The 26,688-nt window shown below is 36.0% G+C and overlaps 1 protein-coding gene and 1 non-coding gene across 9 annotated transcripts in view; one reads left to right on the top strand and one right to left on the bottom strand.

Annotated features, from left to right (window-relative positions):
- The window catches only part of RAPGEF6 (Rap guanine nucleotide exchange factor 6), a 235,469-nt gene that overhangs the window by 67,361 nt on the left and 141,420 nt on the right, over positions 1-26,688 (top strand). For all 8 annotated transcript variants that reach the window (XM_068535821.1, XM_068535820.1, XM_068535815.1 and 5 more), the window contains one exon: positions 18,237-18,380. In XM_068535821.1, coding sequence (XP_068391922.1) covers positions 18,237-18,380 — 144 coding nt within the window. The remainder of the gene's footprint in view (positions 1-18,236; positions 18,381-26,688) is intronic.
- Positions 945-1,017, bottom strand: TRNAQ-CUG (transfer RNA glutamine (anticodon CUG)). The gene has a single exon. It is a non-coding gene; the product is annotated as a tRNA-Gln (tRNA).

Raw genomic sequence — 26,688 nt, 5'->3', positions numbered from 1 at the left:
ACCCTCTGTATAAAGCAGAAATTACAGGAGATTCAATGAGACAGAAATATGCTACAAAATAGAATATAAGTCTCTGTTCTTAGTATAAAATAGATCAGGTAGACAAAAAATGAGATAGAAGACCTAAACAGAATAAACAGTAAGGTGGATTTTATGAATATATGTTGTATTCTACAGCATTATACTACACCATCTCAGGTGTCCAATGCACATTCACAAAAATTGATCATATGTTCACCAAAAAAAAAAACCCAGTAATTTCCATAAAGTAGGTATACTAAAAACACTTTCTGATTATATACAATGAAACTTTACTAATAACAAAAAATATATAGGCTACACCTTAAAATTTTTAAACCTATCAAACAACTTTCTGTCAAAGGGTAAGTAAATACATACTGAAATTACAGAATTTGCAAAGTAACAATAGTGAAAATATACTACATATCAGAATCTATGGAATACATCTAAAAGTGGTCAGAAACTAAAGAGAATAAAAAGCAGACAACACGAACAAACTCGCAGGAGATCCCAAATATCAGAGATAACATATACACATTTCAGTAGAAGATTGGAAACTATAAAATGAAAGAATTAATCCCAAATTCTACAGCTAGAAACATCTATAACTGAAAATAAAATCTCAGATAGATTAGACAGAAGGTAAAACTTAGCTGAATAGAGACTTAGGGAATTGAATGATAAGCAGGAAGAAAATAGAGTGGCCCCTTTGAACAACACTGGTTTGAACTCAGCAGGTCTTCTTACACACAAGTTTTTTTTGTTTGTTTTGTTTTTTTAATATTGATTTACTTATTTGGCTGCACCAGGTCCCAGTTGTGGCATGTGGGACCTTTAGTTGCAGTATGTGGGACCTTTAGTTGCAGTATGTGGGATCTTTAGTTGCAGCATGCGAACTCTTAGTTGTGGCATGTGGGATCTAGTTCCCTGACCAGGAATTGAACCCGGGCCCTCTGCATTCAGAGCACAGAGTCTTAGCCACTGGACCACCAGGGAAGTCCCACATTCGGGTTTTTTAAAAATACGTACTACAGTACTATACAGTCCACAGTTGGTTGAATCTGCAGATGTGGAACTGTGGATACAGAGGGCCAACTGTGAAGTTATACACAGATTTTAAACTGCATGGAGGGTCAAGCACCCCTAACCCCACATTGTTGAAGGCTCAACTGTAGACAGATCCAAGGAAAAATCAAATATGATGGAGGGTAGGAGACAGGCAATAGAGTGAAACGGTCTTTTCTTTTTCGATTTTTTTTTTTTTCTGGGCTGATTTCTTTTTTATTGAAGTATAGTTGATTTACAATTATGGCTGTATGGCAAAGTGACTCAGTTATACCTATATACATTCTTTTTCATACTCTTTTTCCATTATGGTTTATCACAGGATATTGAATATAGTTCCCTGCACTGTACAATAGGACCTTGTTGTTTATCCATTCTATACATACCAGTTTACATCTGCTAATCCCAAACACCCAATCCATCCCTCTCCCACCACCTCCCCCTTGGCAACCACCAGTCTATTCTCTACGTCTGCAATTCTGTTTCTGTTTCATAGATAAGTTCATTTGTGTCGTATTGTAGAATCCACATATAAATGATATATAGTAGTATTTGTCTTTCTATTTCTGACTTACTTCACTTAGTATGATAATCTCTATTTGCATCCATGTTGCTGCAAATGGCATTATTTTGTTCTTTTTTATGGCTGAGTAGTATTCCATTGTATATACGTACCACATCTTCTTTATCCATTCATCTGTCAGTGGACATTAGGTTGCTTTCATTTCTTGGCTGTTGTGAATAGTGCTGCTATGAACACAGGGTTGTCTGTGTCTTTTTGAATTATAGTTTTGTCTGGATAGATACCCAGGAGTGGGATTGCTGGATCATATGGTAATTCTGTATTTAATTTTCTGAGGAACGTCCATGCTGTTTTCCACAGTGGCTACACCAACTTACATTCCCACCAACAGTGTAGGAGGGCTCCCCTTTCTCCACACCCTCTCCAGCATTTGTTATTTGTAGACTTTTTAATGATGACCATTCTGACTGGTGTGATGTGGTACCTCATTGTAGTTTTGATTTGCATTTCTCTAATAATTAGCAATGTTGAGCATCTTTTCATGTGCCTGTTGGCCATCTGTATGTCTTCTTTGGAGAAATATCTCTTTAGCTCTTCCGCCCATTTCTCTTTTTTAAAAAATTTTTTATTTATTTATTTATTTTTTAACATCTTTATTGGAGTATAATTGCTTTACAATGGTGTGTTAGTTTCTGCTTTATAACAAAGTGAATCAGTTATACACATACATATGTTCCCATATCTCTTCCCTCTTGCATCTCCCTCCCTCCCACCCTCCCTATCCCACCCTTTTAGGTGGTCACAGAGCACAGAGCTGATCTCCCTGTGCTATGCGGTTGCTTCCCACTAGCTATCTATTTTACGTTTGGTAGTGTATATATGTCCATGCCACTCTTTTACTTTGTCACAGCTTACCCTTCCCCCTCCCCATATCCTCAAGTCCATTCTCGAGTAGGTCTGTGTCTTTATTCCCATCTTGCCACTAGGTTCTTCATGACCTTTTTTTTTTTTTTTTCTTACATTCCATATAAATGTGTTAGCATACTGTATTTGTTTTTCTCTTTTTGACTTACTTCACTCTGTATGACAGACTCTGACTCTATCCACCTCACTACAAATAACTCCATTTCATTTCTTTTTATGGCTGAGTAACATTCCGCTGTATATATGTGCCACATCTTCTTTATCCATTCATCCGATGATGGACACTTAGGTTGCTTCCATGTCCTGGCTATTGTAAATAGAGCTGCAATGAACATTGTGGTACATGACTCTTTTTGAATTATGGTTTTCTCAGGGTATATGCCCAGTAGTGGGATTGCTGGGTCGTATGGTAGTTCTATTTTTAGTTTATTAAGGAACCTCCATACTGTTCTCCATAGTGGCTGTATCAATTTACATTCCCACCAACAGTGCAAGAGGGTTCCCTTTTCTCCACACCCTCTCCAGCATTTATTGTTTGTAGATTTTTTGATGGTGGCCATTCTGACTGGTGTGAGATGATATCTCATTGTAGTTTTGATTTGCATTTCTCTAATGATTAATGACGTTGAGCATTCTTTCATGTGTTTGTTGGCAATCTGTATATCTTCTTTGGAGAAATGTCTATTTAGGTCTTCTGCCCATTTTTGGATTGCGTTGTTTGTTTTTTCTTTGATATTGAGCTGCATGAGCTGCTTGTAAATTTTGGAGATTAATCCTTTGTCAGTTGCTTCATTTGCAAATATTTTCTCCCATTCTGAGGGTTGTCTTTTGGTCTTGTTTATGGTTTCCTTTGCTGTGCAAAAGCTTTGAAGTTTCATTAGGTCCCATTTGTTTATTTTTGGTTTTATTTCCATTTTTCTAGGAGGTGGGTCAAAAAGGATCTTGCTGTGAGTTATGTCATAGAGTGTTCTGCCTATGTTTTCCTCTAAGAGTTTGATAGTGTCTGTTCTTACATTTAGGTCTTTAATCCATTTTGAGTTTATTTTTGTGTGTGGTGTTAGAGAGTGTTCTAATTTCATACTTTTACATGCACCTGTCCAGTTTTCCCAGCACCAATTATTGAAGAGGCTGTCTTTTCTCCACTGTATATGCTTGCCTCCTTTATCAAAGATAAGGTGACCATATGTGTGTGGGTTTATCTCTGGGCTTTCTATCATGTTCCATTGATCTATGTTTCTGTTTTTGTGCCAGTACCATACTGTCTTGATACTGTAGCTTTGTAGTATAGTCTGAAGTCAGGGAGCCTGATTCCTCCAGCTCTATTTTTTGTTCTCAAGATTGCTTTGGCTATTCGGGGTCTTTTGTGTTTCTATACAAATTGTGAAATTTTTTGTTCTAGTTCTGTGAAAAATGCCAGTGGTAGTTTGATAGGGATTCCATTGAATCTGTAGATTGCTTTGGGTAGTAGAGTCATTTTCACAATGTTGATTCTTCCAATCCAAGAACATGGTATATCTCTCCATCTATTTGTATTATCTTTAATTTCTTTCATCCGTGTCTTATAATTTTCTGCATGCAGGTCTTTTGTCTCCTTAGGTAGGTTTATTCCTAGATATTTTATTCTTTTTGTTGCAGTGGTAAATGGGAGTGTTTTCTTAATTTCACTTTCAGATTTTTCATCATTAGTGTATAGGAATGCAAGAGATTTCTGTGCATTAATTTTATATCCTGCTACTTTACCAGATTCATTGATTAGCTCTAGTAGTTTTCTGGTAGCATCTTTAGGATTGTCTATGTATAGTATCATGTCATCTGCAAACAGTGACAGCGTTACTTCTTCTTTTCTGATTTGGATTCCTTTTATTTCTTTTTCTTCTCTTATTGCTGTGGCTAAAACTTCCAAAACTATGTTGAATGATAGTGGTGAGAGTGGGCAACCTTGTCTTGTTCCTGATCTTAGTGGAAATGGTTTCAGTTTTTCACCATTGAGGACGATGTTGGCTGTGGGTTTGTCATATAAGGCCTTTATTATGTTGAGGAAAGTTCCCTCTATGCCTACTTTCTGCAGGGCTTTTATCATAAATGGGTGTTGAATTTTGTTGAAAGCTTTTTCTGCATCTATTGAGATGATCATATGGTTTTTCTCCTTCAATTTGTTAATATGGTGTATCACGTTGATTGATTTGCGTATATTGAAGAATCCTTGCATTCCTGGGATAAGCCCCACTTGATCATGGTGTATGATCCTTTTAATGTGCTGTTGGATTCTGTTTGCTAGTATTTTGTTGAGGATTTTTGCATCTATGTTCATCGGTGATATTGGCCTGTAGTTTTCTTTCTTTGTGACATCTTTGTCTGGTTTTGGTATCAGGGTGATGGTGGCCTCGTAGAATGAGTTTGGGAGTGTTCCTCCCTCTGCAGTATTTTGGAAGAGTTTGAGAAGGATAGGTGTTAGCTCTTCTCTAAATGTTTGATAGAATTCGCCTGTGAAGCCATCTGGTCCTGGGCTTTTGCTTGTTGGAAGGTTTTTAATCACAGTTTCAATTTCAGTGCTTGTGATTGGTCTGTTCATATTTTCTATTTCTTCCTGGTTCAGTCTCGGCAGGTTGTGCATTTCTAAGAATTTGTCCATTTCTTCCAGGTTGTCCATTTTATTGGCATAGAGTTGCTTGTAGTAATCTCTCATGATCGTTTGTATTTCTGCAGTGTCAGTTGTTACTTCTCCTTTTTCATTTCTAATTCTATTGATTTGAGTCTTCTCCCTTTTTTTCTTGATGAGTCTGGCTAATGGTTTATCAATTTTGTTTATCTTTTCAAAGAACCAGCTTTTAGTTTTATTGATCTTTGCTGTCGTTTCCTTCATTTCTTTTTCATTTATTTCTGATCTGATCTTTATGATTTGTTTCCTTCTGCTAACTTTGGGGTTTTTTTGTTCTTCTTTCTCTAATTGCTTTAGGTGCAACCGCCCATTTATCGATGGGGTGTTTTTTTTGTTGTCGAGTTGTATGAGCTGTTTGTATATTTTGGAAATTAATCCCGTGTCAGTCACATCACTTGCATATATTTTCTCCCATTCTGTATGTTGTCTTTTCGTTTCGTTTATGGTTTCCTTTGCTGTGCAAAAGCTTGTAAATTTGATTAGGTCCCAGTTGTTTATTTTCATTTTTATTTCTATTGCCTTGGGAGACTGAGAGTGAAAAGGTCTTATCTCTGTGTAATTGGAGTCACAGAAGGACAGGAGAGAATGACCGTATTATTAGAAGAGGTAAGAGAATTTTCCAGAAGTAAAAAGATGTCAACTCACAGATTTTATAGTTGGCCAGAGAGTTCATTCAGGTTTTTCCGTATGATGTTACAAACTCAAAGCAGAGTAAACACAAAGAAACTTAATGCATAAGCACATCATAGTAAAATTACTGAGAACCAAAAGTAATGGGAAAGTCATAAAACTAGTAAGACAGAAAAAAATCCATTACTTCTAAAGGAGCAACAGTAAAACACAGTGGTAATTTTACCTTCATTAGTTAAGGAATTTAAAGATTTTCACACAGAAGCTAAGAAAATTTTTCATCAGTAGACCAGTACTCAGTTTACTAAAAGAACTTTTCAGGCAGGAGAGGATCTCAGATGGAAGCACAGAGATGTGGAACAAAGGACAATGGAAAGAATAAATATATGGGTTTATCTAAATACATGTTGACTACAGGCACACTTTGTTTTATTGCACCTTGCAAATACTTTTTTTTTTTTTTTAAACAAATCAAAGGTTTGTAGCAACTCTACATCAAGCAAGTCTGTTGGTGCCATTATTTATTATTATATTTGTTACAGTGATCTTTGATGTTACTATTACAGTTGTTTTGATGCATCATGAACCACATCCATTTAAGATGGTCGGTAAATGTTGTATGTGTTTTGACTGCTCCACTGACTGGCTGCTCCCCCATCTCTCTTCCTATCCCCAGGCTTCCCTATTCCCTGAGACACAACAATACTGAAATTAGGCTAGTTAATAACTCTACAGTGGCCTCTGAGTGCTCAAGTGAAAGGAAGAGTTGCACATCTCTCAATTTAAATCAAAAGTTAGAAATGATTAAGCTTAGTGAGGAAGGCATGTTGAAAGCTGAGATAGGCTGAAAGCGAGGCCTCTTGTGCCAAACACTTAACCAAGTTGTGATTGCAAAGGATATGTTTTCGAAGGAAATTAAAAGTGTTACGCCAGTGAACACATGAATGGTAAGGAAGTGAAACAGCTTTATCGCCCAAAGGGTGAAAGTTTTAGTGGTCTGGATTAGAATATCAAACCAGCCACGACATTCCCTTAAGCCAAAACCCAATCTAGTGCAAGGTCCTAACGGTGTTCAATTCTGTGAAGGCTGAAAGAAGTGAGAAAGCTGCAGAAGATAAGTTTGAAGCTAGCGGAGGTTGGTTCATGAGGTTTAAGGAAACAGCACTCTGCCTAATAGACATATAGAGAACACTACGTTCATCAATAGTAGAATACATCTGCTGTTCAAGTGCACATGGAATATTTTTAAAAGTTGACCATAGGCGGGACATAAAGCTCAAAAACGAAAAGATTTTAAATTTAACAATTTATAGTTGTTAACCACCATGGAATTAATTTTAAAAAAAACAATTACAAAAACACAACTGGGACAAAATACAGCTTTTGAAATTCAGGAGTATACGTTAAATCACTTGTCAAAGAAGAGTCACTATGAAAATGAGAAAATATTTTGAACTGAATGAAGATGGCATATCAAAACATGAAATTCATTTTAAGCCTTTCTTGCTGAGCAATTTAAGCCTTAATGCTGTTAGAATGAAAGGCTGACATTAGATGAGTTAAGTATCCACATCAGGAAATTAAAAAGCAGCAAACTATACCAACAGAAATTAGAAGCCAAGCAATAATAAAGGTAAATATAAAAATCAGTGGCATGTCAAACAAACTTAAGAAGAATCAGCAAAGGCAAAAGTTTGTTCTCAGAAAAGAATAATAAAATTGATAAATCCCTGCCAAAAATAATCAAGAACAAAACAGATACTACATAACCAATGTTAGGAGTGAGAAAGGATACAGTACTCTATGGATCTAATGAACTTTAAAAAAAGTAACAAAAGAAAGGATATTATGAAAATTTTAAACAAATAAGTTTGAGATTTTAGAGAGTGAAATTCCTTGAAATACACAGCTTACCAAAACTGGCACACACCCTCACACAAACAAAATCTGCATAATCCAATATATAGAAAGAAAGTGAACCTGTAATTACAGACCTTCCATTTAGAAATTCAGACCCACATGGTTTCACTGGTGAATTTTTCCAAACATTTAAAGAAGAAATACATAAAGTCTAACTGGAAACAGAGAAAAAAAAATTGAATATGTTCCCTTAATGAGCCCAGTTTAATTTTTTTTTTTATTGAGATACTAGTGACATATAACATTGTGTGAGAGCCCAGTTTAATTTTGAGAGCAAAACCTAACAAGGATATTACCCAAAAGCAGTATTACAGGTCATTTTTTAAATGAAAATAGATTTTAAAACCTTCAAATATTAGGAAGTCAAATCCGAGTGATATATAAAGAGGATAAAATATCATGACAAAGTTGAATTTATTTCCATAGTTGCAAGATTGTTATAGTATTTGAAAATCAGTATGATTCATTATATATGTATTTTTTATATAAATTTATTTATTTATTTTTGGCTGTGTTGGGTCTTTGCTGCTGCACGCGGGCTTTCTCTAGTTGTGGCGAGCGGGGGGCTACTCTTCGTTGCAGTGCACGGGCTTCTCATTGTGGTGGCCTCTCTCACTGCAGAGCACGGGCTCTAGGCGTGCGGGCTTCAGCAGTTGTGGCACGTGGGCTCAGCAGCCGTGGCCTCCGGGCTCCAGAGCACAGGCTCAGCAGCCGTGGCACACGGGCTCATTCGCTTCGTGGCATGTGGGATACTCCCGGACCAAGGATCGAACCCGTATCGCCTGCATTGGCAGGCGGACTCTCAACCACTGCGCCATCAGGGAAGCCCTGATTCATTATATTAATATAATTAGAGAAAGAGGTCAGATGATCATCTCTATAGATACAAAAAAAAGCATTTGATAATACTCAAAACCCATTCATGAGGATTTTTAAAACTTTTAGCAAGCTAGGAAAAGAGGGAAACTTTCATAATCTTATTAAAGGTATCTGCACAAACCTTACAATAAACATTGAAAACCTTTTCCTGGCATTCGGGAATATGTCAAAGCTCACTCCAAACCCAATGTCTAAAAAAGTCCTATATAGTGCATTTAGGCAAGGGGAAAAAGATAGATGAGAAATGAAAATATAAAACTGTCACAAATGATGTGATTTGCATATAGAAAATCCAAAAATAACTACATGTGAACTTTTAGAATTAATAAGAAATCATTTCAGCAGGGTCACTCGGTACTTGTTCATATACAGAAATCGATGTATTTATATTTATGAACAACAAAATGTTAGAAAAATAAAATTTAGTAAGCAAACCATTTATAAATGTCAAAAACATCCATATACATCAGAATAAATCTAACAAAAGTTATAGGAGACCCCTACATAGAAAACCATAAAACATTTTTGAACTCTTCCTCAGCTCTAGATCAGTTGAAAGAATCAATATTTTTAAGATATAAATTGTCTCCAAATTGATAAAAAAAATTAAGTGTAATCCCCATGAAAATCCCAGCAGATTTTCTTATGGAGATCAAGAAATTGACCTGTGACATAAATAAATGTCATATAAGAGAATATATTTACAATAACTACATAAAATACTTTAGCATAAACTTAAATTTGCAAAGACATTGTTTTTAAGTGCTCCGCAAAAATATAAAATGCAGCTTGAACAAAAAATGAGATATCATGTTCTCAACTAAGGAGTTATCATCATAAAGGTATTCATTTTCCTTAGATTATCTTGTGAATTTAATGAGATTCCCATGAAAAATACCATCAGAATGGTTGTTGTTTTGTGCCTAATACATTTGGAACAGTAAAAAAGCAAGAAGAGCCTGAAAAAACCTGAGAAAGATGAGCTGCTTAGTGGAGCCAAGTAAAGTTTTTAAATACTTAAAATAATTCAAAAAGGAGAAAAATATAATCTCTTAAAAAAAAAGTGAATTTATTATATGTAAAATTGTTGGTTTAATTCCCAGGAGTTTTTATTTCTGGTGACTTTAAGAACAATTTTTTTTTTTTACTTTTTTATGTATTTATTTTTTGGCTGCGTTGGGTCTTCGTTGCAGTGCGGTGGCTTCTCTTGTTGCGGAACACAGGCTCTAGGTGTGCGGGCTTCAGTAGTTGTGGTTCATGGGCTCAGTAGTTGTGGCTCCCAGGCTCTAGAGTGCAGGCTCAGTAGCTGTGGCGCATGAGCTTAGTTGCTTTGCGGCATGTGGGATCTTCCCGGACCAGGGATCGAATCCATGTTCCCTGCATTGGCAGGCAGATTCTTAACCACTGCACCACCAGGGGAGCCCTCTGGTGACTTTAAAAGACAATATTTTGTCTTTGCATTTTTAATGGGGTATCTCATGAGGACAGAAAGGGTCAGTAGTTTCATTTTTAGTAGTAATGACAGTATTTTAAAAGTTCTATGTAGATATGTGTGTGTGTGTGGAGACACATTACATATACTTACATGTATGTAACTTATGATAATTAATATATACTTACATATATAATCTTATATACATAAATCATTAGGAACCGACTATGTAGTATCAGGATGTTGGTGGTAATGTTGATACTGTTAAAGCTATTATATATGTATATATAACATACATGTGTATAGATAACCTAAGTGTATAAAGAGAAACTTTGTTATTAAGATACATTTAATTTAATTGGATGTAATTAAATTTAATTTACAATGATTATAATTAATATAATGTAGTTAATAATATATGTATATATTATTGTCATTAGGAATCATTTTTCCCCACTATAAAAGAAAAAGAGTTGTACAAAATAAAAGATATTAAGTAAAACTCTAGTCTAAAATTTGAATAGGATATGTCAGCATTTGTCTTAAAAATATTTCCCAAGTTGGTTCACTTTATGAAGAAAATGTATTTCTTAGGGCTATTCATTGCAAAGGCTTAGAAGCAGCAACAAAAAAGTAGTTTTAGTGATTACTAGTGTTTATAAGAGCCCAGATTATGGTGAGTAAATACTATTTCCCCACTAAAACGATATAAGCCTCCATAAAATAATAGCTTACAATCACATGTGGAGCAGGAAATGTATTAGACTAGGATTTCTTGTGTCAGAAAGCAAAGAAATATCAAAAAACTATTGGGAGTCTCTCAAAAGTTCATAACTTAAAACAGTATCTTGAGTATCAAAAAGTACTGTTAAAAATTTTTATCAGCAAAGGTTACTGAAATTGATTAAAAACTTTTTTTCTGCCTTTGTTACAGAGATCTGTGCCCTTTTCTCCTTTGGTCTCTTAATATGATTTATATTAATAGATTTTTATAATATTAAACTACCCTTACATTCCCAGTAAATGCTCAGACTGAGTTATTTGTTATATTTTTCTGAGTTCCTAGGCTTAATTTGATAATTGAGTTTAGGATTCTTGCATTCATTATTTCTTAGTGAGATGTTAGCTCATAATTTAATTTCTAGTACTCTTGTCATCTTTGTATCTGGATTCTGTGGGCCTCAGTACTTGGAGGCTGTTAACTAACTCTTTTTCTGCATTTGGTATAAGATTTTTTTTTTAACCTGAGAAGATTCTTCCGTTTACATTCTTTGTGATTTCTGACAGGTTTGGATTAACTTTTACTTTTTGGATTTACTTTTATGTGCTTTGTATATATTCTACTTTTTTTTTCCTCTTGTTATTTTTACTTTCTATATATAAGATAGTAAGTTCTTTTTTTCCACTCTCAACTCCCTCCCCCAGTACTCCCTTAGATACTGTATTTGGTCTATTCTTTTCTTGCTAATTCCAGGTTACTTAAAAATAACCGAAGTTAATAAGTAGTAAAGTTGATAAAAGTTTAATGCTGACCACTACATCCAAATGTAATTGCTCTTGACCAGTATTTTAGTTCTACTTACTTATTCCACAAATTTTGTCTTACTTTATTGTTTTATGCAGTTGTTATTTGCTCAGATTTAGCCATGTATTTAGCATTTCTTTGCTTTTAGTTATTTCTTGGATTTGAGACCTTACTTATGGGACCATTTGTGTTATATCTGAGGCACACTCTTTAAATTTTTCTTTAATAAAGGGGTTTTGTTGGTAAACATTTCAACTGGGTGTATTGTTCTTTTTCTTAATTTTGCCTGAAAATGGCTTTATTTTGTATTATTCTTAAGGATTGTTTTGCTATGAATGCAATTTTAGGAGAAAAATCCTTTTTTTTCTTAGCAGTCAGCACATTCTGTTTTGTGGCATCTGTTGTTTTTTGAGAAGTCAGTTATTAATTTAATGCCCTTCCTTTATAGCTGATCTGTCGTTTCCTTCTGGCTGCGTTTAAAGTCTTTATCTTTTCTGGTGGATTTGTAGTTGTAGTTTTTAAGTATCCTGATTTGGATTTGTTGGAGAGCTTTGGGCTGTCTTTTTTTTTTCTAACTAAAAAAATCTCATTTTCTCTTTGGACATTGTCTTCATTTTTCTATTATCATTTTCTTGAACTTTGTTTAAATATATGTTAAATATTTTCAGCTTATTCTCTATATTTCTTTTTTCTTAATACATTTATTTATTTTATTTTTGAGGGCTGCGTTGGGTCTTCGTTGCTGCGCGTGGACTTTCTCTAGTTGTGGTGAGCGGGGCTACTCTTCATTGTGGTACGTGGGCCTCTCATTGCGGTGGCTTCTCTTGTTGCGGAGCGTGGGCTCTAGGCACGCAGGCTTCAGTAGTTGTGGCTTGCGGGCTCTAGAGCGCAGTCTCAGTAGTTGGGGCGCATGGCTTAGTTGCTCCAAGTCATGTGGAATCTTCCCAGACCAGGGCTCGAACCCATGTCCCTTGCATTGGCAGGCGGATTCTTAACCAATGCACCACCAGGGAAGTCCTATTCTCTATATTTCTTAAGATTTTTTTCTTGTTTTTCATCTCATCCTGACTTTGTGGTGCATATTCTTTTATTTTTTTAGCTCTGTTTTCCCAATTCACTAATCCTCTTTTTAGTTATATCTTAATACACCATTTAATTCCTTCATTTTTCTTTTTTACTTTCTCTCTCTTCCTCTCTCACTGCCCCTCTTTCACTTTGGGTAATTTCTGTTGACCTATGTTTAAGTTCATTGATTCTTAACTTGATGGTATCCGGTCTACTGATGAGCTTATCAAAGGCATTCTTCATCTTTAGTACCATGTTTTTTGTTTCTGACATTTTCACTTTACTCTAATACTTTTCTTATGTCTGCTCCATCTGTCTAGTTATATTGTCCACCTTTTCTGCTGAAACATTACCATATTATAGTTGTTTTAAATTCTGTCTGATATTCATCTGGGTCATCTTTTAATTTTCAGGGATTGCTCTGTTGATTGCTTTGTCTCTTGGCAGTGGATTGGGTTTTTTTTTTAAATCCTTTTTATTTTTATGTGAGTCGTTATTTTGTATTTGATACTAGATATTGTATGTAGAGCAATAAAGACAGAGGGTAGACAGTGTTTAGGCCTGGAGATGAACACACCTCTTCTGCTAGAATTGAGTTAGGTTTGGATTTTTGTTGTTGTTATTGTTACCTTCAGCACACCATCAAATTCCTCTAGTGTTACTTTGTGCTTAGGGGTGGGACTGGTTTTTTGGAAGATTTTTCTAAGTGTTCCTGTTCCACCCTCAGTTTTAGGCCTTCTCTGTGCTCTTGTGTTTCAGACAGGATGTATTTCCATGTTCTCATCTCTCTTTCGAAGGTAGATGGCTCTTTCTTGTTACTCTCTATTTGCTAGCCTGGCAGTGGGGAGGGAGGGCACTTGGGGAGGAATTTTTTTTTTTTGTCCTGGTAAATCCTTACCTGTTTGGTTGCTATTTATAATCTCTGGCTCATTTTCAAGTTTCTTTTTGTTTAAAGTTTTTTTTTTTATTATTATAGCTTTATATTTTCTGATACTTCCAATATTGGAATATTTGCAGATGTGATTCTGCTACCTTTTTTCTGTCCATTATTGCTCATTATGTCTCTCGTGATTGGGTTTTGTTGTTGTTGGGGCTTTTGGTTTTTTGTTTTTGGGGTTTTTTTTTTTTTTTTGGTATATTTGTACATGACTTCATATGTATTGAACTTTGGGTGTGGGAATTCCTTGAGGTTTGGGTTAAAGTTGCATTCTTGCAAAGAGGTTTTAGATTTGTTTTTGCCAGTTGCATGTATGTTTTTAGTCCTGAACTTCTTTAAATTTTTTTATGCGCTTAAGGTATTATGAATTAAAACTACAGACCTGCGTGAAGGATGGCTTCTGTTTTGAATTTCCTCCACCCCCAGCAGTCCTAAGCAAGTTTTCTTCCTCTCCCTTCTGCAAGATGGGCTTAAACCTTGCAGTGAGGGTGTAGCTCTTTGGAATGAGTAAGTCTCCTTTGGATTCCCTGCCTTTGTTGGATTCTCTATTTTATTTCCTATCTCTCTCGTTCCCTACAACCATCAAAGTGGAAGGTCTTGTCTCTAAAGTTGAGAAATCATCTGGTAGATGGGGCTTTGTTGCTATCCTACTTCCTGGCATTTTGCTTTCACTTCTTTCTTTGCATTTGGATTCCTTACTTTTCTGCCATTTCAGTATGTGTTTATGAGGTTTCATTTTTAAAATTTAACCTCACATTTCAGTTGTAATCAGCAGGAGCTTTACTAAGGGTGCCTAATCCTTTATCCATTGTTTGGTTTTTCCTTTCATTTGGTACTTTTCCCCACATTTATTTTTTTTTAAACCCAGATTTATAGAATTGCCATTACGTGATGCTATCTTTTTTTTTTTTTTTTTTAAATTTATTTTTGTCTGTGTTGGGTCTTCGTTTCTGTGTGAGGGCTTTCTCTAGTCGCGGCAAGAGGGGGCCACTCTTCATCGCGGTGCGCGGGCCTTACACTATCGCAGCCTCTCTTGTTGCGGAGAACAGGCTCCAGACGCGCAGGCTCAGTAATTGTGGCTCACGGGCCCAGTTGCTCTGTGGCATGTGGGATCTTCCCAGACCAGGGCTCGAACCCATGTCCCCTGCATTGGCAGGCAGATTCTCAACCACTGCGCCACCAGGGAAGCCCTCCCCACATTTTTAAGGCTAGAAACTCCTTTCCTAAATTTAATTTGCTACTGTTTCTATTTTGAAAAACCTTTATTGTTTAAATCTCTGCTTTTTCTCAATGAATGGTAGCTGTTGAAAGAGCTAAGAATATGGATATGATACTGGAATTTTACCTAAAGTAAATAATCTAGTTCATCCCATGGGATAGGGCAGTATGAAGGAGATGAACTTCTTAGTCACACTTGGTTTTTTTTTTTAAAATATTCATTCATTCATTCATTTATTTATTTTTGGCTGCACCGGGTCTTAGTTGTGGCAGGTGGGATCTTCGTTGCAGCATGTGGGATCTTTAGTTGCGGCTTGCATGCGGGATCTAGTTCCCCAACCAAGGATCGAACCTGGGCCCCCTACATTGAGAGTGCACAGTCTTAGCCACTGGACCACCAGGGAAGTCCCCACACTTGGTTTTTGAATTGTTACTCACCCACTTCTGTGAAATACTTAAGTTTTATGAGGCTCTGCACCATCCGTTAACACAGAAAGAGTAGCTATGTTGTGAGCCTTAAAGGACATAAGTAATAGTTTCTGGTACTTGGCCTAGCGTAGTGATTTAGAAAATACAGTGGTTCTCCCATCATTTTTTAGAAAAGGAAATTGAATCTAAAGGGGTTGACATGTATTTGCTTCCTATACAAAATTCTGTAGTTTTAAGTTGGAAATCAAGCCCCTGTCTCTTCTGGATTTTACTTTTCAGAAGAGTAATATTCAATAACTTATTCTGCCTGCCTGTATATTTCTTGAGTATCTTATACATACTTCCAAGGGCTTAAGATATTTGGGGAGAAAGAAAGAATTTAATGTAATGCCCATTTTGGGAAATGTTTTGAATAAGTGAACAAAGATGAATGTAAATACAATGCACTTCCTATACTAGGGAGCTTGTAGTGAGGTAAGCTTATCTAATAATTATGGCCAGTATGCTTAGTGCTATAGAAGGGGTAGCACCTACCTCTTGAGGCAGAGGTAGGGTTGTTTGAACTGGGTCATGAGGTATGTGTAGGATGCTGAGATGTTAGCAAAGGAGGAATGGGCTTTTAGGCAGAAATAACGCATATGTATGTAAAGGCCTGAAGGCAGTCCTGTTTATGAGAAGTCCAGGTTGTGTGCACACAGTAAAGCAGTCAAAAGGAATGTCTCTTGTGGTTATGGAAGAGATGGCAGTTGAGATGTGTCTTAAATGATTGGTAGTGTTTCAGCATATGAAGATAACATGGATAGGATAACAGAAATTGAGGAAATAAGTAGTTACTTAGCAGAATGTAAGTTATTTATGTATAGGGACCCATGAATAGTCACATTGACTTGGCTGCCACTTACTCTTGAATTCTCAAACCTACAGAACAGCTTAGACATCAACTCTTTCTGAGAAATCATCAGGAAATTTTGCATATCTCATTAGAGCTTTTATGTGAGAGGATTTTTTGTGGGGAGGAGGATACGGGAGCAGTTTTTCCAGGCTTCCATGTATAAGATAAAGTGATAAAAATATTTTGGGAATGGAGCATGTATGACTTGGAATATCAAATATAATAGTTTAAAATTTATTTGGTAACCATTAGAGGTCCATTGTAGCATTTTGAACAGGAGACCTGACATAATGATGATTTATCTGACCATGCCGGATGGAATTAGAGAGGAACATGACAGAAGCAGCAAGTTCAGGACTGAAGTGATTAAGACTTGAATAAAGAATGGTGGTAATGGGAATGAAAGAAAAGGCATTGTGAAAGGGATTTCTAAACAAAGATTTGACAGGTTCTAAGAAATGATTGAAGATAAGACATGGAAGACAAGCAGGGGAATTGGAAATGTTGGAATTTCATACTTGGGTGACTAGGAAATTTTTGATATCAGCAAGAGATATGACATTAGCAGGAAAAGTAGTTGAGGGAGAAAGCTGAAATTACCATTTGTTATTTATTGGATGTGAGGTTAATTATAAAGTCTACTTTAGAGCATGTCAATATTCCTTTGTAAAAGTAATTTCTAAAAATTATGGTATACTCTGTCATTAGATAGGAAAGGTAGTCTTTTTTTTCCTTCTAGTTTTATTGAGATATAATTTACATACAGCACTGTATCAGTTTAAGGCATAATGGTTTGACTTACATACATCATGAAGTGATAAATCACAGTAAGTTTAGTGACCAACAGTCATCTCATATAGATAGAAAATTAAAGAAATAGAAAAAAATTATTTTTCTTGTGATGAGAACGCTTAGGATTTGCTCTCTTAACAACTTTCATATATAACATATAACAGTGTTAATTATATTTATCATGTTGACATTACATCCCTAGTACTTATTTGTCTTATAACTGGAAGTTTGTACCTTCTGACTGCCTTCATCCAATTCCTGCTCCCCTCAGCCCCCACCTCTGGGAACCATAAATCTGATCTCTTTTTCTATAAGTTTCTTTGTTTTTGAAGTGTAATTGACCCAGAACACTATGTTAGTTCCTTTTACCCAAAGTAGTGATTTGGTATTTCTATACATTTCAAAATGATCGCCACAATAAGTCCGGTTACCATCTGTCATCATACAAAGATTCTGATATTATATAACTATTGACTATATTCCTCATGCTGTATATTTCATATCCATGACTCATTTATTTTACAGCTGGAAGTTTGTACCTGTTAATCTCCCTCACCTATTTCTTTCCTCTCCCTACCCCCCATCCCCTGGCAATGTAGTCTTGTATCAGTAGCATAAGTTTTGGAAACAGGCCTGTATGCCAGGTCACCTTTAATAAGTATCACTGTTGTGAGACTGAAAAGTCGCTGATCTTTTTGGATTTTACTTTGTTCGTGTATAAACTAGTAATAGTAATACCTGATTACAGGGCTGTTGTGTAAACTAAGTAGTATAATATATATCCATGCTGTCCTATTTTAAGCCCTCAATAAATGTTAGTTTTCCCTTCTTCCTTAGAAGATGCCAGCCTTATTTATTCTTGACTATTTTCACACATTAAGATGGACATCAAAGAATAATGCATAAAGCATTTTTGTTTCACTGTTTAGCAATTCACTGAAGTCATAACCATAATTGTTTGCCAAATAAAATATGTGTATAATCACGCAGTTTGTAATTAGACTAACTCAGAAGTTGTAATTATTGAATGTGTAGGTGTAGTTAGCAGCCTTCATTTCTGGTAAATGACTTTACTTAGAGGATGTATGTTTATGTGAGCAAGAGAGACTATTTCCTGGAAGGAAACTGTGGTCTCCAGATCTTTATAATAACGTCACCTTTAGTCTTTTTGAAGTCATGAGCATTGTCCTATACAGACTATTTTCTTGAGGCAGTTTCTTGCAAGTAGTAAATGAAGCCTCCTTATGTGCCTGTTAAAACTCCATAGACTGTCAGTAATATGGAAAAATTGGATGTTTAATCAGGAATGTGAACATGTGTTTCAGGTAGAGAATTCCAAAGATAATGAAGATAGTATTCTACAAAGAGAAGTTCCTGCCAGACAGTCTCGACGAAGGTTTCGGAAAATTAACTGTAAAGGAGAACGCCAAACTATTACTGATGATGTGGACATTAACAGCTATCTTTCTGTGAGTATATTTAGGAACATTTCATGGGTATTTCTTAGTTCATATTCAGTATACTTAATTTACATATGTATATATATTTTAACATCTTTATTGGAGTATAATTGCTTTACAATGGTGTGTTAGTTTCTGCTTTATAACAAAGTGAATCAGCTATACATATACTTATATCCCCATATCTCCTCCCTCTTGCTTCTCCCTCCCATCCGCCTTATCCCATCTCTCTAGGTGGTCACAAAGCACTGAGCTGATCTCCCAGTGCTATGTGGCTACTTGCCACTAGCTATCTGTTTTACATTTGGTATTGTATATATGTCCATGCCACTCTCTCACTTCATTCCAGCATACCCTTCCCCCTCCCTGTGTCCTCAAGTCCATTCTGTATGTCTGCATCTTTATTCCTGTCCTACCCCTAGGTTCTTCAGAACCTTTTTTTTTTTTTTAACATTCCATATATATGTGTTAGCATATGGTATTTGTTTTTCTCTTTCTGACTTACTTCACTCTGTATGACAGACTCTAACTCCATCCACCTCACTACAAATAACTCCATTTCGTTTCCTTTTATGGCTGAGTAATATTCCATTGTATATATGTGCCACATCTTCTTTATCCATTCATCCGATGATGGACACTTAGGTTGCTTCCATGTCCTGGCTATTGTAAATAGAGCTGCAATGAACATTGTGGTACATGATTCTTTTTGAATTATGGTTTTCTCAGGGTGCCCAGTAGTGGGATTGCTGGGTCGTATGGTAGTTCTATTTTTAGTTTATTAAGGAACCTCCATACTGTTCTCCATAGTGACTGTATCAATTTACATTCCCACCAACAGTGCAGGAGGATTCCCTTTTCTCCACACCCTCTCCAGCATTTATTGTTTCTAGATTTTTTGATGATGGCCATTCTGACTGGTGTGAGATGATATCTCATTGTAGTTTTGATTTGCATTTCTCTAATGATTAATGATGTTGAGCATTCTTTCATGTGTTTGTTGGCAATCTGTATATCTTCTTTGGAGAAATGTCTGTTTAGATCTTCTGCCCATTTTTTGATTGGGTTGTTTGTTTTTTTGATATTGAGCTGCATGAGCTGCTTGTAAATTTTGGAGATTAATCCTTTGTCTGTTGCTTCATTTGCAAACATTTTCTCCCATTCTGAGGGTTGTCTTTTCATCTTGTTTATTTTTTCCTTTGCTGTGCAAAAGCTTTTAGGTTTCATTAGGTCCCGTTAGTTTATTTTTGTTATTATTTCCATTTCTCTAGGAGGTGGGTCAAATAGGATCTTGCTGTGATTTATGTCATAGAGTGTTTTGCCTATGTTTTCCTCTAAGAGTTTGATAGTGTCTGGCCTTACATTTAGGTCTTTAATCCATTTTGAGTTTATTTTTGTGTATGGTGTTAGGGAGTGTTCTGATTTCATTCTTCTACATGTAGCTGTCCAGTTTTCCCAGCACCACTTATTGAGGAGGCTGTCTTTTCTCCACTGTATATTCATGCATCCTTTATCAAAGATAAGGCAATCATATGTGCGTGGATTTATCTCTGGACTTTCTATCCTGTTCCATTGATCTATATTTCTGTTTTTGTGCCAGTGCCATACTGTCTTGATTACTGTAGCTTTGTAGTATAGTCTGAAGTCTGGGAGCCTGATTCCTGCAGCTCCATTTTTCGTTCTCAAGATTGCTTTGGCTACTCGGGGTCTTTTGTGTTTCCATACAAACTGAAATTTTTTGTTCTAGTTCTGTGAAAAATGCCATTGGTAGTTTGATAGGGATTGCATTGAATCTGTAGATTGCTTTGGCTAGTATAGTCCTTTTCACAATGTTGATTCCTCCAATCCAAGAACATGGTATATCTCTCCATCTATTGGTATCATCTTTAATTTCTTTCATCAGTGTCTTATAGTTTTCTGCATACAGGTCTTTTTTCTCCATAGGTAGTTTTATTCCTAGGTATTTTATTCTTTTTGTTGCAGTCTTAAATGGGAGTGTTTCCTTAATTTCTGTTTCAGATTTTTCATCATTAGTGTATAGGAATGCAAGAGATTTCTGTGAATTAATTTTGTATCCTGCTACTTTACCAGATTCATTGATTAGCTGTAGTAGTTTTCTGGTAGCATCTTTAGGATTCTCTGTGTATAGTATCATGTCATCTGCAAACAGTGAGAGCTTTACTTCTTCTTTTCCAATTTGGATTCCTTTTATTTCTTTTTCTTCTCTGATTGCTGTGCCTAAAACTTCCAAACGTATGTTGAATAATAGCGGTGAGAGTGGAAAACCTTTTCTTGTTCCTGATCTTAGAGGCAGTAGTTTCAGTTTTTCACCATTGAAAACGATGTTGGCTGTGGGTTTGTCATATATGGCCTTTATTATGTTGAGGTAAGTTCCCTCTATGCCTGCTTTCTGGATGGTTTTTATCATAAATTGGTGTTGAATTTTGTCAAAAGCTTTTTCTGCATCTATTGAGATGATCATATGGTTTTTCTCCTTCAATTTATTAATATGGTGTATCACATTGATTGATTTGCGTATATAGAAGAATCCTTGCATTTTGCGATAAACCCCACTTGATCATGGTGTATGATCCTTTTAATGTGCTGTTGGATTCTGTTTGCTAGTATTTTGTTGAGGATTTTTACGTCTGTGTTCATCAGTGATATTGGCCTGTAGTTTTCTTTCTTTGTGACATCTTTGTCTGGTTTTGGTATCAGGGTGATGGTGGCCTCATAGAATGAGTTTGGGAGTGTTCCTCCCTCTGCTATATTTTGGAAGAGTTTGAGAAGGATAGCTGTTGACTCTTCTCTAAATGTTTGATAGAATTTGCCTGTGAAGTCATCTGGTTCTGGGCTTTTGTTTGTTGGAAGATTTTTAATTACAGTCTCAATTTCAGTGCTTGTGATTGGTCTGCTTATATTTTGTTTTTTCTTGGTTCAGTCTCGGAAGGTTGTGCATTTCTAAGAGTTTGTCCATTTCTTCCACGTTATCCATTTTATTGGCATAGAGTTGCTTGTAGTAATCTCTCATGATCTTTTGTATTTCTGCAGTTTCAGTGGTTACTTCTCCTTTTTCATTGCTAATTCTGTTGATTTGGGTCTTCTGCCTTTTTTTCTTGATGAGTCTGGCTAATGGTTTATCAATTTTTTTAATCTTCTCAAAGAACCAGCTTTTAGTTTTATTGATCTTTGCTATTTTTTCCGTCATTTCTTTTTCATTTATTTCTGATCTAATCTTTATGATTTCTTTCCTTCTGCTAACTTTGGGGTTTTTTGTTCTTCTTTCTCTAATTGCTTTACGTGTAAGGTTATGTTGTTTATTTGAGATATTTCTTGTTTTTTGAGGTAGGATTGTATTGTTATAAAGTTCCCTCTTAGAACTGCTTTTGCTGCATCCCATAGGTTTTGGGTCGTCGTGTTTTCATTGTCATTTGCTTCTAGGTATTTTTTTATTTCCTCCTTGATTCCGTCAGTGATCCCTTGGTTATTTAATGTATTGTTTAGCCTCCATGTGTTTATAGTTTATACAGGTTTCTTCCTGCAGTTGATATCTAGTCTCTTAGTGTTGTGGTCGGAAAAGGTACTTGATACGATTTCAATTTTCTTAAATTTACCAAGGCTTGATTTGTGACCCAAGATATGATCTATCCTGGAGAATGTTCCATGAGCACTTGAGAAGAAAGTGTATTCTGTTGTTTTTGGATGGTATGTCCTATAAATATCAATTAAGTCCATCTTGCTTAATGTATCATTTAAAGCTTGTGTTTCCTTATTTATTTTCCTTTTGGATGATCTGTCCATTGGTGAAAGTGGGGTGTTAAAGTCCCCTACTATGATTGTGTTACTGTCGATTTCCCCATTTATGGCTGTTAACATTTGCCTTATGTATTGAGGTGCTCCTATGTTGGGAGCATAAAAATTTACAATTGTTCTATCTTCTTCTTAGATTGGTCATTATGTAGTGTCCTCCTTTTTTCTTGTAATAGTTGTGATTTTAAAGTCTGTTTTGTCTGATATGAGAAATGCTACTCCAGCTTTCTTTTGATTTCCATTTGCTTGGACTTTCTTTTTCCATCCCCTCACTTTCGGTCTGTACGTGTCCCTGGGTCTGAAGTGGGTCTCTTGTAGGCAGCATATATACAGGTCTTGTTTCTTTGTCCATTCAGCCAGTCTATGTCTTTTGGTTGGAGCATTTAATCCATTTACATTTAAGGCAGTTATTGATCTGTATGTTCCTATTACCGTTTTCTAAATTGTTTTGGGTTTGTTATTGTAGGTGTTTTTCTTCTCTTGTGTTTCCTGCCTAGAGAAGTTCCGTTAGCATTTGTTGTAAAGCTGGTTTGGTGGTACTGAATTCTCTTAACTTTTGATTTTCTGTAAATGTTTTAATTTCTCCTTCAAATCTGAATGAGATCCTTGCTGGGTAGAGTAATCTTGGTTGTAGGTTTTTCCCTTTCATCACTTTAAATATGTCCTGCCACTCCCTTCTGGCTTGCAGAATTTCTGCTGAAAGATCAGCTGTTAACCTTATGGGGATTCCCTTGTATGTTATTTGTTGTTTTTCCCTTGGTGCTTTTAATATTTTTTCTTTTCATTTAATTTTTGATAGTTTGATTAATATGTGTCTTGGCGTGTTTCTCCTTGGATTTATCCTGTATGGGACTCTCTGTGCTTCCTGGACTTGATTGACTATTTCCTTTCCCATATTAGGGAAGTTTTCAAGTATAATATCTTCAAATATTTTCTCAGTCCCTTTCTTTTTCTCTTCGTCTTTTGGGACCCCTATAATTCGAATGTTAGTGTGTTTAATGTTGTCCCAGAGGTCTCTGAGACTGTCCTCAATTCTTTTCATTCTTTTTTTTTTATTGTGCTCTGTGGTAGTTATTTCCACTGTTTTATCTTGCAGGTCACTTATCTGTTCTTCTGCCTCAGTTATTCTGCTATTAATCCCTTCTAGATAATTTTTAATTTCATTTGTTGTGTTGTTCATCATTGTTTGTTTGCTCTTTAGTTCTTCTAGGTCCTTGTTAAATGTTTCTTGTATTTTCTCCATTCTATTTCCAAGATTTTGGATCATCTTTACTATCATTATTCTGAATTCTTTTTCAGGTAGACTGCCTATTTCCTCTTCATTTGTTTGGTCTGGTGGGTTTTTACCTTGCTCCTTCATCTGCCGTTTATTTCTCTATCTTCTCATTTTGCTTAACTTACTGTGTTTGTGGTCTCCTTTTCGCATGTTGCAGGTTTGTAGTTCCCATTTTTTTTGGTGTCTGCTCCCAGTGGCTAAGGTTGGTTCAGTGGGTTGTGTAGGCTTCCTGGTGGAGGGGACTGGTGCCTGTGTTCTGTTGGTTGTGTCTGGATCTTGTCTTTCTGGTGGGCAGGACCACATCTGGTGCTGTTTTGGGGTGTCTTGACCTTATTATGATTTTAGACAGCCTCTCTGCTAATGGATGGGGTTGTGTTCCTGTCTTGCTAGTTGTTTGGCATAGGCTGTCCAGCACTGTAGCTTGCTGGTGGTTGAGTGGAGCTGGGTGTTAACGTTGAGATGGAGTACTCTGGGAGACCTTTCGCCATTTGACATTACGTGGAGCCAGGAGGTCTCTGGTGGACCAATGTCCTGAACTCGGCTCTCCCACCTCAGAGGCACAGGCCTGACACCTGGCTGGAGCACCAAGACCCTGTCAGCCACACGGCTCAGAAGAATAGGGAGGAAAATAGAAAGAAAGAATGAAAAAAATAAAGTTATTAAAATAAAAATTTAAAAGTAATTGAAAAAAAAAGAAGGGAAGAAAGAAGAGAGCAACCAAACCGAAAAACAAATCCAACAATGATAGCAAGCTCTAAAAACTATACTAAAAAGAGGACGGACAGACAGAACCCTGGGACAAATGGTAAAAGCAAAGCTATACAGACAAAATCACACAAAGAAGCATACACATACACACTCACAAAAAGAGAAAAAGGAAAAAAAAAATATATCTTTTGGGACGTCTGAGGTCTTCTGCCTGCGTTCAGTAGGTGTTCTGTAGGAGTTGTTCCACATGTAGATGTATTTCTCTTGTATTTGTGGGGAGGGAGGTGATCTCCACGTCTTACTCCTCCGCTATCTTGACGGTCTCCTACATATATTCTTGATAATATCAGCACTTGGGGCTCTACATGTAAAATCTGGGGCAGGTAAATATATCTATATAATTTTTTAAAATGCATCTGCTATGTTGAGTTGGGTAGAAATACTCTTACCAGTGCAGGATTTGTTTTTGTTTAAATGGTGTAAAAGAATTTTCTTAATGTATCTTTTTAGACATACTTGGGGATTTTCATAGTTTTTTTGTTGCTTGAATGTTATATGTATATATTTGAGTCCTGAGGACCCAGGAAATAGACTCATTGGGAGCTTGTTTTCTCTTATGTGGTAAGGCATACAAAAGGAGTAAAAATATGTCAGTTCTTCCCTTGAGGTGTGGGACAGGGATACTTACTGTGTGCCAGTGCAGAAATATATCCAAGTGTTAAAGGTACGTTTTCACATGCAAATATTGAAAAAGAAGATGATGAAATAAATAACTTTCGTGATACCGGAAGAAACATGAGCTTTTTCTTCATAAGTCTTTTTTTTTTTTTTTTCACACACACACTGTATTTTATTTTTACAAGAGATAAACTGACACAAAGCATTGTAAATGGATGACCACAACAAAAGCAACAATGATTGCAATTACCAAACACGAAACACACTCATACTATGTCATATTATTGACATTCAGTCCAGTAATCCTCCACTGTAACAGCTCCTTTACTTTGCAGTGAAAATTGATTTCTATGTTTTTTGCCTCTGAGTCCTTGTGGGATTTTTTTTTTTTATTCAAACAGAAAGTCACAAAAATTATAAGCATCCTCATCAGTTCAGTCAGTCCCATGTAATTAATTTTTTTTTTCATCTTGATCTTTTGTTAGCACTTTTATGAATTCATCAGTTTTCCATTTGAGTTCTGAAAAAGCTTATTCATTCAGTTCAGCAGTATGGTCAGTTACCAGAAACCTGTACTTGTCAGAGTGTTTTCCATGAATTCCTTGAAGATGAAACCCTTTTATAGCAACATATTTGCGAAAGCATCAGAGTACACCCAGAACTGTCTGTAAATGACGAAAGACTTAAAAATGACCACGGTTAAAGATTTGATGAAAGTTCGTAATAATGCAGTTGACAAGGAAATTTATTTATTTCTGAGATATACATTTTAAAGTAATAACTAGAATTATGACTTATAACATTATACCAGAACATAGAAGATTTTTAGAAATTTCATGTAATGTCTGAAACATTTATATTAACATAGTTCCATACAAATAACGCAAAGAAAGTTTAGTATTAGTTGTGTTTTTTGTTTGTTTGTTTTTTTATACTGCAGGTTCTTATTATTCATCAATTTTATACACATCAGTGTATACATGTCAATCCCAATCGCCCAATTCAGCACACCACCATCCCCACCCCACTACGGTTTTCCCCCCTTGGTGTCCATACGTTTGTTCTCTACATCTGTGTCTCAACTTCTGCCCTGCAAACTGGTTCATCTGTACCATTTTTCTAGGTTCCACATACATGCGTTAATATATGATATTTGTTTTTCTCTTTCTGACTTACTTCACCCTGTATGACAGTCTCTAGATCCATCCACGCCTCAACAAATGACCCAAATTCGTTCCTTTTTATGGCTGAGTGATATTCCATTGTATATATGTACCACAACTTCTTTATCCATTCATCTGTCGATGGGCATTTAGGTTGCTTCCATGACCTGGCTATTGTAAATAGTGCTGCAGTGAACATTGGGGTGCATGTGTCTTTTTGAATTACGGTTTTCTCTGGGTATATGCCCTGTAGTGGGATTGCTGGATCATATGGTAATTCTATTTTAAGTTTTTTAAGGAACCTCCATACTGTTCTCCATAGTGGCTGTATCAATTTACATTCCCACCAACAGTGCAAGAGGGTTCCCTTTTCTCCACACCCTTTCCAGCGTTTGTTGTTTGTAGATTTTCTGATGGTGCCCATTCTAACTGGTGTGAGGTGATACCTCATTGTAGTTTTGATTTGCATTTCTCTAATAATTAGTGATGTTGAGCATCTTTTCATGTGCTTCTTGGCCATCTGTATGTCTTCTTTGGAGAAATGTCTGTTTAGGTCTTCTGCCTCTTCAGAAGTCTTTAATTTTGTAATTCAACTACTGAGAAGTAGTTGAATCAAGAAGTAAGGATAGGCTAAGAAAGAATAAATCCAGGTGTATTTTATAAGTTTTCAAAGGAGTCATGA

Source organism: Eschrichtius robustus, chromosome 2 (genome assembly GCF_028021215.1).
Source record: "Eschrichtius robustus isolate mEscRob2 chromosome 2, mEscRob2.pri, whole genome shotgun sequence".
Classification (NCBI taxonomy): domain Eukaryota; kingdom Metazoa; phylum Chordata; class Mammalia; order Artiodactyla; family Eschrichtiidae; genus Eschrichtius; species Eschrichtius robustus.
The sequence above is the reverse complement of the archived record's forward strand: the minus strand, read 5'-3'. Positions and strand labels throughout refer to the sequence as shown.